Source organism: Thrips palmi, unplaced genomic scaffold, assembly GCF_012932325.1.
Source record: "Thrips palmi isolate BJ-2018 unplaced genomic scaffold, TpBJ-2018v1 HiC_scaffold_10, whole genome shotgun sequence".
Taxonomy (NCBI): Eukaryota; Metazoa; Arthropoda; class Insecta; order Thysanoptera; family Thripidae; genus Thrips; species Thrips palmi.
The window spans coordinates 7,838,583-7,851,687 of NW_023144621.1; the positions used below are offsets into that span (position 1 = coordinate 7,838,583).

The window sequence follows — 13,105 nt, forward strand, 5'->3', positions numbered from 1 at the left end:
AAATGACCGTGGTTACAGAAAACTTAGCACTAAGCCTCAATATATTTCCAAAGCACTGAGAATGTACTGACAGCAAGAAATAACAACTATCCCTTGATGAACAGGTAAGTATGTAGGGAGAAGAAAGGGCTCACATTTCCTTTAAGTAAACTTATATTTTTGCTTGTCTTAAAGTTAACTTAAAAGTTACTGTCATGACACGGTCATTTTAACCAGACAAGTTAAAACAAGGATAATATTTGGTGAATTAATACTGATAATAACTAAACAATTATAAAATCTGAAGTCAAGTCTAACACTAAAAAGTCTCTTATTTTTTAAAAATAAAACGACATAGAACACTTTGTCAGTCATGCCTCACCTGAAATGAGAAAATAATTTCTGAGCACAAACAAGAGGTGTTTAAAAGTTACTAAGAGGCACTTAAAAGTTGTGTAATAGTCCAAAATCAAAGCTCTTCAAATAAAATCACAGTGGGAATCAGCTGTTGTCTTAAACCTGAAACAAAACAAAATTTGAAATAAGCTTAGACATGAAAAGATGACAATATGGAAATATCATCACAAGTTTTAGCAGGAATCAAACTATAACATGAGTTGGATAAAAAAGCAACCTCTAAATTAGTTGACGGACTTAAGGAATGGCAGAGTACACGAATCTACCAGAAAAACTTACATTCAAAGGGAGTCACATCAATCCAAAGGAAAAGTAGAGGACGTACGAGCCAGCATCAACACACCATGAATATGAACGAAGTTGGAAGGCAACCAATTGAGGGCAGACTTGACAACCCCAAATCAATCAACCAATTACACACCCTAACACTCACGAGCAACACCAACTGCCAGTTTTTGAAACAACACATCCAGTTGCTTGTTCATATTTTAAGAAATGAGTGCGTAGTAAGAAGTAGAAAAACTTGTGTGGGTTAGTTGAAAATTATTCACAACACAGTCTTTAAGCTTGTGTTCATTACAAGACCAAATCCATGGAAGATATCCCACCAATCTACAGCAGAATCAGTGGCAACAAACTGAAGAGATTGTGACTGTGTTGAACCAGCTATCTTGTGAAAAGTTAGAGAAGTTCCATGAAGTCCATTCAGGTGCTGTTTCTTCTTTGCATAAATTGAAGATTGATTCCTCTTAAGGATGGATGACCTTGCTTGAAACCTCTGTGAGATTACGCATACCTAAAGCTAGCTCCCTGGCACCACAAAAGTTTAAATAATTTAAAAGAGAAAAATGGATACAGGAAAGGAAAGAAAAAGCCCAAAACAAATACACCGATGATGAGAATTAAGAAGTAAGCATTCATAATCAAATGCAAGGGAATCAATTAAAATGCCAGCTTTGGTTATCAAGTATTTATTTGAATGAACTCAAAAACGGCAATCAACTTACAAAAGAAAATCCTGTGATTGTGTCTACAACAGTGTCATTAATATAGATACTGTACGTACGTACTATGTATCTTTTCGTAAACTTTTTTAACCTTCGGTAGTCATTGACTTCACTCTAGAATTAAATTGCAAGTGAAGTACACAATAACAAATATATGGTCCATCAAGAACAGCAAACAAAATTGGGCCAAAAATTTTAAATAAAAAACAACAAATAAACATGATTGGTTGCAAAAAATATCCAATGAGCCATGGAAGTCACTTATTTAAAAAATAATAATACCAAGCAAAATAATAATAGATTTTTTTTAAAAGGAGGAAAAGTCTTTCCAATAGGAGTACGCATTACTTCATCTTCGTGCAAATGCACAAAAAAAAAGAAAAGAAATACAGATCAACGCTGTAAAAGGCAATGGAAACTTCCATTCAGCACTTAATGCACCTGAAAAAAAACCAACTTCTCAGACAGTAACTCGAGAACACCAATATTTCAGACCCCATTGGCAATGAATTTTGCGGAATAAAATGAGCATTAAAAGTGTTGAAATTAACAGTATCGAAGTTGATGGCAAAGAATTGATCAAATGTGCTTAAGATGACCCTTAAAGCAAGAAGTTGCCATAGTAAAACTAAGAATCCACTGAGTCAGATCTCATCAAAATACAATTTTACCACTAGCTTAATCCTCTCTCAATGAAGTAAGTTCAGAAAGCAGAATTTCATTCTCCGAGTTCATTCCAAATCCTAGAATTAAAAACAGAATACGATAGGCAGGCTGAAAGTTTCTTCTGGAAACCAATAACAATGTGGACCAAGAAGAGGCACTAGGAAGAAGCTCCTACAGCAGACAAACCTACGCAGTCATAGTTCTTCACACAAGACATGTGCACAGACTTCCATATTTACAAATCAAAATCTAAACTAATCAAACGAGCCCACGGAGGCAACGTGAAGGAGGAAAGTAAACACTGGAATCCCAAGCCAAATCCAGAAATGAAGAGACAATCAATGTTGAAACCACCAAAAGGAGGAAGTGTGATGACTGCAGATGATGTCCACTGGACTCTGGGTAAACTCATCACCATCACCAAACTTAAAAACATCAATAGTCAGCATACATGTGTCTGGGTGCAGCATTTCTGTTACCTTAGTTATAATAAAACAGGACATCAATAGTCCGTCCATCAAGTCGAGTTCGATCAAGATCTCCTGAAAATAAAGTTAAGGGCAATATCTGTTTTTTTTTTTTTTTTTTAAATGAAGCCTGAAAAGAAACTATTGAAAGAAAAAAAAAAGGAGCAGCCATTTATATAATGGCTAAGAGGAATTATGCAGAAAGACGCACACTTGCACAGTTTCAAATACTGTGCAAATATGTGACAACTGTAAGGGAAGAACAGAATCAAGGAGTACCCAAGTAAGTGAAAGTGATCGCTGACCAACCAGACAAAGAAAAGACAGACAACTCTCTTGTGGGATAGCCTATCTTCTAGGTGAGGCTCAGCAAGAGAAAATTTCCTGATAATGTGGACCAAGGTGGAGGAAAGCAAACAAGAGCCCAATTTGAAAGTGGAAGCTATCAGAATGGGAGCTTCACCGGACGGGTGCAGCCTACCACGGGGCGAGATTGACGGCCGCCGCACTGATCCCCCCGCGACCTGTGGGGCAGTGCTATTAATTCATCTCGCTCAAGACACCTAGCACTCTTACTGCATCTGCCCGAAGTACTCCTCTGTTGATGAAACGAGATATTGATGCAAGGCTGCCTAGTAACAATACATAATCAGAAAAAGAAGGAAACTGATAAGCTACATGACTTGCCTTGCAGTTTAATCCTCCACCACTTCTTGTTTCACACTGGGCTCTATTTTGACGTTCTTTAAATAAAAGTCTTTGGGATGAACTAATTGCTGAAGATCTGGATCTGCTTTAATAATTAGAGATAAGCTGGCAGAATTATTTTGGTTTGAAAAGTCTGACAATTCCACATTCCAATTTCTCTCCTGTCCAAGCCGCACCTAAAGTTCAAAAAGAAAAAAAATATATATAAAAAAAAACATTTAACTAGTTGTAATTTTATTCTTTCCCTCACTAAAAATGATTATCTATCTAAAAATAGAGAGAAGTTTTCCAATATAAAATAAAATAAGACAAGACAATAAGGCAAGTCACAGAGCAAAGATAGACTTTTGAGTGGTGAAAATAAAGAGAGGAATACATATAAAATGGCACACAAATATTACCATAGGTCAAACTCAGCAGTAAGATTAAGTAATAGCAAGAGACTCGAGCATGAAGAACTTGGTGATTATCATGTACAGTGGGTCCCGCTCATAACGTTACCCGCAAATGACGTTTCCCGCACATAACGTTTCCCGCATATAACGTTGCAAAACATAATTCCCGAGTCAAAAATCGCGTTCATCCTTCTACCATTTAAAACATGCCACGTTTATAACGTTGTTTAACCGTGCAAGCCGGCCGCAACGTTATAGGCGGGACCCAATATTTGTAAGAGAACACAGAGGTTCATGATTGTAAAGGATACTGACTGCACGCTCTGCTTCCCAATCAGTTGAGAATTTGACCAACCCCGCATCCTTTCCTTGCATGTCAATGCTTAGAATTTCACCAACTTCTCGGAAAGTATCCATCAGATGGTGCCATGTTGTGTTAGGTGGAAGCTACAGGAGTAAAAAAAAGTAAAGAGGATGTGAGAAAATGGAGATCTTCGAAGTTAAACCAAAAGTTGCATCATATGACTTACATTTTTTACAATAACAGTATCGGTTGGTCGTCGGATGCTGCTACTGCCGGGCATACTGTTACCACCGTTGTTCCCAATACTTCCTCCTCGTCCATTACCTATTGGTCTTGATGAACCGTTGTAGCTCCACTCCACCTTTGATGGTGTTGTTCCACTTCCACTCCTGAAATTGTCTCGGTCCCTGTCGCGATCATGACCACCAGACACAGATTGAACACTTCAAGAGAAATATTCAAATGCTTGCTTTTGAATTTGGAAAAATATAACAAGGTGCACTTACCTATTATAACCACTTTGGCCACTCAAAGCAGCACTCATTGAATCAAAATCACGGGACTGACTGAAACTTGCTCCTGGACTACGCATCCCACTGCTCGAATTATTGAAAGAATTATTGTTACCACCTATAACAGCTTGAGCTTGGCTATTGAGGGGATTAAATGACCCAATACCTAGGAGAGAGAAAAAAACACGGGAGAAATGTGTTAACACAGTTTTAACACTAACATTTTGAAGTTCTCAGAAAAACTCAATTAACTCACCACTACTGCCAACTCCTAAACCAGATGCTAGGCTAGCATTGAGCCCTACCAAGCTGGCTCCCAATGCAGGGTTGAGGGTCTGACTTGTGTTTAAAGTGGGTCCACTGAATGGTTGGTTTGGATTGAGGTTGGTCAGTTCTGACACATTTAAGGACCCAAGAAGGCTACTCACACCCACATTGGTCAGATTAGGAGCTATGCTATTGGAGCCTGTCAGATGTGCTGATGGCAGAATAGGAAAACAAGAAATTGTTATAGATCGTTAGATCTTTTAACCCAGTTGTAAACTATATAACTGCAGATGGTTAGAAAATGTCAGAAAGCTACTAAAATGAGCAAAGCTATAAACTGTAGTGTAAACGACTGAGATTTTTATAATGATAAGCAAAGAAATTTTTTAGTACCTTTCCCCATTGTTAAATGGCATAGCCATTGCTCAGCCAGAATATAGATGTCATGACCAATAATAAGAGGTGAGCTAAAGTAATAACTAGGGAGAGGAATTACATACCAAGCTGCGCTCCCTGCAATTGAACCTGCGCTTGTGCTGCGGCAGCTGCTGCTGCTACTTGTTGCAACTGCTGAACACTCGAAATGCTTGGTGGCTGAGGACTTGTCATATGAGGCAAATTTCCTGCAAAATAACAGACCTCAATAAGGAATTTTGTTAAACAAACTTAAAGCAAAGCTATGAGAAAACTGAAAAAAAAAACTCACTGGCAACATCATATAAAACAGAGCCATTTGTACCCAAGCCCATGCCAATGCCTTTTAAACCTTCAGGCAACTTTGGAGGGCCATCGGTTTTTTCAACCCTGTCCATTCGTACAGTCAATCTTCTATCGAAAAGAGTCTGATTATGCAGCATAGCTATACATTTATGGTTAAAGAAACTACAGCTGTGGTATAACAGGAAAACTATGATAGTATAAAAAGCATTTGAATTCCATTCTTATGGAATAAAAGGATACATATAGCCTGGACAGCTTCAACAGGATGGTCATATTCCACTACACCAAAGCCTCTGCTTTTTCCTTCCTTGTCTACATTTATTTCAGCATGAACTACTTTTCCAGCCAGCTTGAACACTTCTCTCAACTTTTTCTCGTCAACCTTGTAGTCTAACTAAAATAAAGATAACACAAGTTCAAAGATCATTTTATCAAAACTAAGACACACATAAAACCAAAGCAGAGTTCAAACAATTGCCATATACTTACATTTGCAACAAAGACCTTGCTAACCAATGGCCCATTTATCCAAAGACTCTCAAGAAAAGAGGTAGATAGTCCATAAGTGTTGCCAAACTTTGAGGCATTTGAACTGCCACCAGAGGAACTTACAGGCGCAGAGTTGTTGACATTCATAGAGGACAATTGACAGTTACTGTTTCCTCCATCCCACGTCCCAGATCTGGGATTATCATCACGCCGACTGTTCATCACGGTATTGGAGGGTATGTCCCTCTCACTTGTTGACCGATTGCGGCCACTAAGGGGTCTTCCAAATTTGTCCCTCTCAGTATCAGAATCCTACATAAGAAGGCACAAAGTTAATACAAAAGAAAAAGTAAAATAACAGTAAGAGAACCAGACACTTACTTCCTTAACAACAAGTTTCCTTCCTTTGAGATCAAACCGGTGCATTTTTTCAACAGCCTTTGCTGCAAGCTCTGCTGTTGCAAATGCAACAACACCACAGCCTCGAGGCTTATCAGTTTCATCAGTAAACAACTGAACGTGTGACACTTCACCAACTAAAAATATCAGATCATAAAAACAGATTTTAATAACTTGAAAGAAGAGATTTTCAAATGAATTATTTATTTGAATACATCCAAATGCGAAAGTGGAGACATAACTGATAAAACGTTGTTCTTTAGTTTCCAAACATTGGAAAATAAGAAGAGCTCCTTGAATACTGGTAAGCACAAAAGAATTTAAACGCAAACCTTAATGAACAGACTTACCTTCAGTTCTGAACAAATCCTTGATATCTTGCCATTTGGACTCGTAAGCAACATTGCTCACATAGACGGTATGGTTCCCTGTCTTTCTCCGCTCTCGGACTGGACTGCGATCTCGAGTACTACTCGAAAAACGGCTTGGCCGGTCGCCCCTTCTAGATCTTTCTCTTTCTCTTCCTCGATCTCGATCAGGACTCCCTCTACTGCAACAGCAGCAACAATTATTAATAAGAAGGTGTCAGTAGAAGTCATGTAACCTAACTACACAAATGCAAATAGCAATAGAAAGCATAGAGTGATTGCCTATGTCCTGTAAAAACAATTCAAAACTAATTTTTGCACAGGTCAGTAAATTGAACAAGTCGGACAAATTTAAACCCAAGATAAACAGGTAGGTAAACAACGAAGTGTGCGAGTATGTGCGTGAAACCAACACAACTGATAATTTATGGTCCTGCACAACTCAAATACAATTCTGGCCGAGGGTGGCAAAAGAGCTTACTTCGTAGTGGACACAGAGGAGTCATAACTTGCCCTTCAAAATAAAATGCCTATTTTATCTGATTATTTTGGGCCGAGCGTGACAAGCCTCACAAGCCGGTAATGGAGTGCTAGGCCAGAGGTATAACTCCAAGCGGCGGTACTTACTCCTCTTTCTTCATTAGGCTGTCCATAGTGCCGAATTAATCCGATGGGCACGAATTATTACTAATAACAATCAGTAAATGCTGATGTACTCCACTGGAATAAGCATTAACGAACCGCTAGCCTAGCAAACAAGCCCAAGCACAACACAGCGCAAAACCAAGCACCAAAAAAACTCCAAAACAACTGAAGGCGCGGTTCGCAAATGTTGGCCTTGAGGCTCGATGTGTCTCCGTCCAGTGGTTACGAACGATAATCTTGTCCAACGTTTGTTTTAAAAGGTTCTGTGTTGTTAAATATATTGAATTAATAGAAAATATTTGAAAACAATATATTTATAAAAGAAACAATGAGTGGGAAGAGCGAAGAGCAGAAAAGAGAAAAGTGATTCTTTTTCCTTCTTTCCTTCTCTTCTCTGCTCGGGTTTTTGTTTCTTTCTTTCTGCTGCTTCTTCAACAGCACATGTGTCACTCAAGCAGCAATCATGAGGCTTGACCCTTGTTATTTTTGTTCCACAAAGATATTTCCCGGCCATGGGATTCAATTCGTTCGTAACGACAGCAAGGTAATTCGATCCAGCCTATTTTGAGTCGTGTCCAAGTTGAATTTATGACGAGAAAACCATAGCATGCCTTTTGGGGAGGTTATGTATTCTTTCTCTGTGTATTTTGCGTCCAAGATTGTTGTTGGGCCTCCAACTGTGCGACCACTTGCGTATTATCACAATATAGAAAATTATATGTTTGACTGTTTGTTATCTTCTTGAACGCAAATTTTGAGTGACCTTGTGTTTGATACAGATTTTCAAATTCTGCCGATCTAAATGCCACCGAGCATTTAAAAAGAAGAAGAATCCCAGGAAAGTATCATGGACTCTAGCCTACCGCAAGACAAATGGAAAGGAGCTTACTGTGGACCCCTCCTTCGAATTTGAAAAGAAGCGGAATATTCCTGTCAAATATGATAGAGAGTTCTGGATGAAGTCATGTAAGTTCATTAATATCAGTGGTTTGATTTGCTATCATTTCTGCTCCTTGTCACTTAACACCATTTTTTTGGTATTCTAGTGGAAGCAATCAGGAAGATTGATATCATCCGCAGTAGGCGAGCCAACCACTTTGTAATGCAAAGATTAAGACGAGCCCGAGAGATTGAGATGCAGCAAGAAGTCAGGGAAGTACAAAGAGATATGTCATTGGTTCGATTACCTGTTGCTGGTCTCAGGGCGAGACTTGCTGCTAAAGAAAGAGAGAGCCAGGTGGAAGAAATCCATGACTCAGATGAAGAAATGGAGGTAACCAACGCAGAAGAAATGGAAGTACCCAATGCCGAAGAAAGTGACATTGAAGAAGAAATGAATGAATCTGATGAAGCTCCAGAACTTGTTGAAGTGTTATAAAATCTATCTCTTAAACCTATCTTATATTTGGATCAGTGGTCTTTGTTAAAAATCCTAAGTTTCATATTAAAGATGTTTGAAAGGCAAATACGTTCTATAATACCATATTTAAGTATTCAAATAAGCTAACAATAAAGTCATAATAGCTCACAAGTTTCTGATTTCATTTTGAATCCATTAGAAATTTACATATCATGCTTAACATTATGCATGCATCACACATTGTGTGTGGAAATTGTTGAGCTTGCTATATTTACAGGGATTGTCGAAATCTCTTTGTCGACAAATTTCACTACTGATGTTAATGGCTATTAGCTAAGGACTCTGCAAATGGTGGCTTTCTTTCTTAGCGGAGTGGGCAATCACTTCAAACGTCATTCCCCGCGAGGACTGTTGCACTTTGTGGTGCAAACGAAATTATTGATCGTTTTGAGGTGTTTTTTTTATTATTATTTTGAGTGGGTGCCCAATACCCCGCTGAAGACTTTTAGCTTTGAGTTTACTTTCAAATAGGATTTTAAGGTTTCCCCCCACTCAAATGTAGCTTTCCGCGGACACTAGCGCAAGCGCACCTGGCTGAACGCCGCGGGTATAGGCCACCCATCGTGCCCAATCGTGCCCGTGCGTTCCTCGGGGGCGAACCCCAACCTTGCTATGTTTTCAGCTTTATCTCTCGAAGGGGAGGCTTTGCATGAGAATTAAGTGCTTTTTCTTTTCCGTGTTTCATATGTGTGTGTGTGTGGGGGGGGAAGGGGGGGGGGAAGGGATGACCATGACGATAGGACTTGGTTATCCGGGAGGCAAACGAGACAAGACGCAATTTGATAAGTTAAATTTATTACAAATATGAATTTTCGGTTTGAACCCTCTTAATTTATCATTGCGTTTCTTTACATACTATAGACGGTTTGACCTTTAAATTATAATGGACCTATATTTTCAAAGGCGCGAAGGAAGGCTGAACTCAAAAGCATTGGCTTGCCACCGTCATGCCTCTCGAGTCTGTTACATTTCGTACGTCGACAAACACAAAAGAGGGTGTTTTTGAGTTTATTACTGAATAAAACGCAACATACAATGTCAATTACAAAAAAAAGGTCCGACTGTTTAAAAAACGTACAACTGTCAAAAATAATTGATTTTTATAATTTTATGGGAACTAATATACTAAGTGAACTTTGTGGGAAATGCATGAGGGACCTAAGCCGATTTGAATGTTCTTCTGTAACTGTGACATAGGAAAGTGATGTCGCACACGTGCTCGCATTTACCGCGTTTTTCTGACACTTATTCACACGGTCTTCGTAAGAACACAAATGTAACGAACAAGAGGAATGTGTTGGTGGACAATGTAATGACACTAACTTATTAACACCAGCTTATTCAAGAAAAGTTACAATAAACAAAACAGATTTGCTACTAAAACATTCATGCTGCAAACAGGAAGTTTCTTAAAAGTACAGGTGAACTATGAATGTCTCACTCCGATCACTGTTTATCACGTTTCCAGCATAGGCATAGATTGAGGCGATCTATAACGTCCTGGAACTGTCGTTCAATTGCTGTCTTACGAATAAGCACGGACATAGCCTCACACGGAGCAGGCTAGAGACCGTTGCGTAACATTAAAGTGAGGAAGAGCCACGACGGACAATAAATAAAGCATATAGCATAGAGCCCGCACTCGCGAACCAATTCAAGTAATACAAAACAAAGACTTAAAAACTATTTTACATTCACGTAAAAACAAACGTCACTTTGACATACGATTTGTTCAGGCTGTAAATAACAAGAAGTAAAATAACTTGAGCGCTCGCACTTGTAGGTAGGCCAGTGAAAAGTTGTAACAATATTAGGATCAAAAAAAAAGGCTGCGAAAGGGAAGACCACACGAATCACATGACATCCAACCTTTCACATCGTTGTTCTCTGAATATTTACGTATTTTATCTAAGCCTCTACGTAGTTTCAGCTCTTTCAAGAAATTCATCATGCTAGGTAAAGACTGAACATAATTTTGTTTTGTTTTCCTCATAACACAAGACCGCAAGCGTACTTGCGCAGGTAACATACACACCGACTTCTCATATTCTAATCGAGGCATCTCCAAGGTAACACAAAACGCACAAAGGTCCTAATACATAATGGTGATGGCATACAATATCCTACAAAAATTTCCGTACTCATACACTCAATGGCGTCGCTTCATTTGCAACGTTCTTTCTCCTGCATCTCACAGTACAAACTACTACGTGCGTTGGAATTAATGTCTTTCTCGCACGAGTTTCTTGTATCGTTGTAACAACAGTGCAGCTTTGTGGCCCTCATGACCCCCTTGGCGTAGCTCACTTGGCCTGGTTGACCACGTCCGTGACCCCCCAAGATGGCCCTGCAGGTCCCGCAGGCCGAGCCGCAGGCCCTGCGCGTGGCACGTGGTCCTCGACTAGGCACTCCATGACCCTTCGGACCCATGTCATAGTGTCACAGGGCAGTCGTTATCAGGTACAGTAACGGCTGTAAAGGCTTCTGGTCACACTTTTCGTAAGCCTTCTTAAAAATTCGAAAATCAAGGAGTAGTGGAAGGGGAGGCATCGAGAGGTCGGTCGTCGCGGTGTCCGATTCGTCATCACGCCGACTCACATCGGCCGAAGACGGAGAGACGGGGAGCGTATCCGAGAGGCGTGTCTGACTCGCGCACAGCCGGCACGGCTCGCAAAACCATCGGACTCGGCGGGACGCGGAGGGACTCCCCACGGGCCCTTTGGGCCCTACGGGTTGCATCGGCACACGCAGCACGACGGGAAGAGGAACCAGTCCATGAAGATGCCCTTGCAGTCGTTGTCCGGGTCGTAGGCCAGCAGACGGTGCCACTTGTACTTCTGCTCGCAGCCGCAGTCCCCAGTGCATCGCTTCGTCTGAGATTTGCTGCCAAAAAAATGCACCATTAAGTGCTCTGCAAACTTTTCAACCGCCGTTATGTTGAACCCACTGGAGGCACAAAGAAATAAATGTGTGTGGCAACAGTGCGATAGGAACTGGTACTTACGCGCATACTTCTTGGTGGATGGCTTGCTCGAAGTGTTGCGTGTTGACTATGGCACGGATTTTGCCCGCAGAGTTGGACGCCCAGTAAGGCGTCACTATCTCCACCTTGCTCTCACAGGCATCGACCCTAAGGGCGAATTGGAAAAGGCAACGAGTCAAACGATTGCTGGCTCACGAGATCACGTGTTACGAACAATAATGAGTGCGGCAAGCTGTGCACCACTTACTTGCACGAAGGGAACTCCTCAGGAACGCCTGGCAGGCAGGCCGCCATGCGACATGCGTGTGCGAATGCTGCCTACCCACCAGGCGCTCTCGGGAAATCCCCGAGTATCGAATTTTTGCGATTTTTCTCGTTCCTCCGCTTACCTCCCAGTCTCGCTCTGCGATTGGTTGTTCCGGAAGGATTGTCTCGCTGAGCGGACCTTGCCGAAGAAGGACTCGGCCGCGTTGCCCGCCCTCTCCGCGTCCTGCACGGGGTCCGGCGGCGGTGGGGTGTCGACGTCGGCCACGGTGCCGTTGTTGTCCTCGGCGAGGTGCTCGGCGTCCCGCTTGGCCAGCGACCGTCTCCTGGCCGGCGCGCCGACGTGCACCCCGGCAGAGGCCGACGCACCGCCGCCGGGAGGCCCCGTCGCCGTCGTTGAGGCGGGCGTCTCGAACACCTCCCTTGCCGGCGGGCCGTACTCCGTCGTCATTTGGAACTCGCCGTACATCCTCCGCATCAGGGACTTGTTGTCGTCGATGAACCGCTCTATCCTGTCACTGCAAGGAGACAAGCTCGTTAGGAAGGCCGACCGCAGAACGAAACCGCCCCCTCGGAAACAGTCTGGCGAAGCAGAGCGGTGCGCCCAGATTCTGAGATGGAAAACGTTTATTCTTTGCGATATCCACTCCAGGTTTGTTACGAAATCCTACGGGACAGGTGCACCTAAGATGCTGCCCTATGCCCATAGTGTAACCCAACCGTATAGTTTACTCCCGAGGAAATGTGGAAACGTACCAAAGAAGCCCCGTTTTGGGGTGTTTTTCTGGCGGTCCGTGCCGCGTTCCTATCGGCACCGCATCGCGCAACTCCAAACAACAACCACAAAACAACCCGGGGGCGCATCGAGCTAGACCGCCTGACGGGATGGCCGTTTTCAAATCCATTTCCCCCTTTGTGGACCGTTACAGCCAGATGGAAAAGCCATGTTGTGGCCGAGCAGCAACAGTGCAAACGCGAAACGGCCGATGTGTGTGGAAGGGTTGATCGCATCACTGGTAAAGCTAGAATAAAACGTTACGCGTCGTTCAAGCCGAACCTCATAAGGGCGGTGCGCTTGAAGAGAAGCCATGTTTT

The 13,105-nt window shown here is 41.9% G+C and overlaps 3 protein-coding genes across 11 annotated transcripts in view; 1 reads left to right on the forward strand and 2 right to left on the reverse strand.

The window, feature by feature from the left end:
* Positions 1-135: 135 nt before the first annotated feature.
* LOC117638944 (myelin expression factor 2) lies at positions 136-7,515 on the reverse strand. 7 transcript variants are annotated; one of them, XM_034374179.1, is made up of 13 exons: positions 7,326-7,515; positions 6,681-6,880; positions 6,313-6,467; positions 5,932-6,243; positions 5,683-5,836; positions 5,429-5,581; positions 5,223-5,345; positions 4,712-4,933; positions 4,450-4,621; positions 4,170-4,350; positions 3,955-4,086; positions 3,224-3,420; positions 136-498 (listed from the first exon to the last, which is right to left on the reverse strand). In XM_034374179.1, the coding sequence occupies exons 1-12, from the start codon at positions 7,349-7,351 to the stop codon at positions 3,232-3,234; spliced, it is 2,019 nt and encodes a 672-aa protein (XP_034230070.1). In that variant the 5' UTR covers positions 7,352-7,515; the 3' UTR covers positions 136-498; positions 3,224-3,231. The 7 variants fall into 7 exon arrangements, with proteins under 7 accessions (XP_034230070.1, XP_034230072.1, XP_034230069.1 ...); XM_034374181.1 differs by lacking the exon at positions 3,224-3,420 and adding an exon at positions 2,549-2,611 and having other exon boundaries at positions 3,951-4,086; positions 7,326-7,514; XM_034374178.1 differs by lacking the exon at positions 136-498 and adding an exon at positions 1,352-1,844.
* Positions 7,516-7,726: 211 nt separating this feature from the next.
* On the forward strand, positions 7,727-8,874 carry LOC117638948 (probable ribosome biogenesis protein RLP24). Its single transcript, XM_034374189.1, has 3 exons — positions 7,727-7,887; positions 8,123-8,309; positions 8,390-8,874. Exons 1-3 carry the CDS (start codon positions 7,807-7,809, stop codon positions 8,719-8,721), a joined length of 600 nt encoding a protein of 199 aa, XP_034230080.1. The 5' UTR covers positions 7,727-7,806; the 3' UTR covers positions 8,722-8,874.
* An 881-nt stretch (positions 8,875-9,755) lies between these two features.
* The window catches only part of LOC117638946 (protein spaetzle 3-like), a 7,152-nt gene continuing 3,802 nt past the window's right edge, over positions 9,756-13,105 (reverse strand). For all 3 annotated transcript variants that reach the window (XM_034374186.1, XM_034374188.1, XM_034374187.1), the window contains exons 3-5: positions 12,136-12,528; positions 11,768-11,893; positions 9,756-11,646 (exon numbers count right to left, since the gene is read on the reverse strand). In XM_034374186.1, the coding sequence (XP_034230077.1) occupies positions 11,490-11,646; positions 11,768-11,893; positions 12,136-12,528 (676 nt within the window). In that variant the 3' untranslated portion in view covers positions 9,756-11,489. The remainder of the gene's footprint in view (positions 11,647-11,767; positions 11,894-12,135; positions 12,529-13,105) is intronic.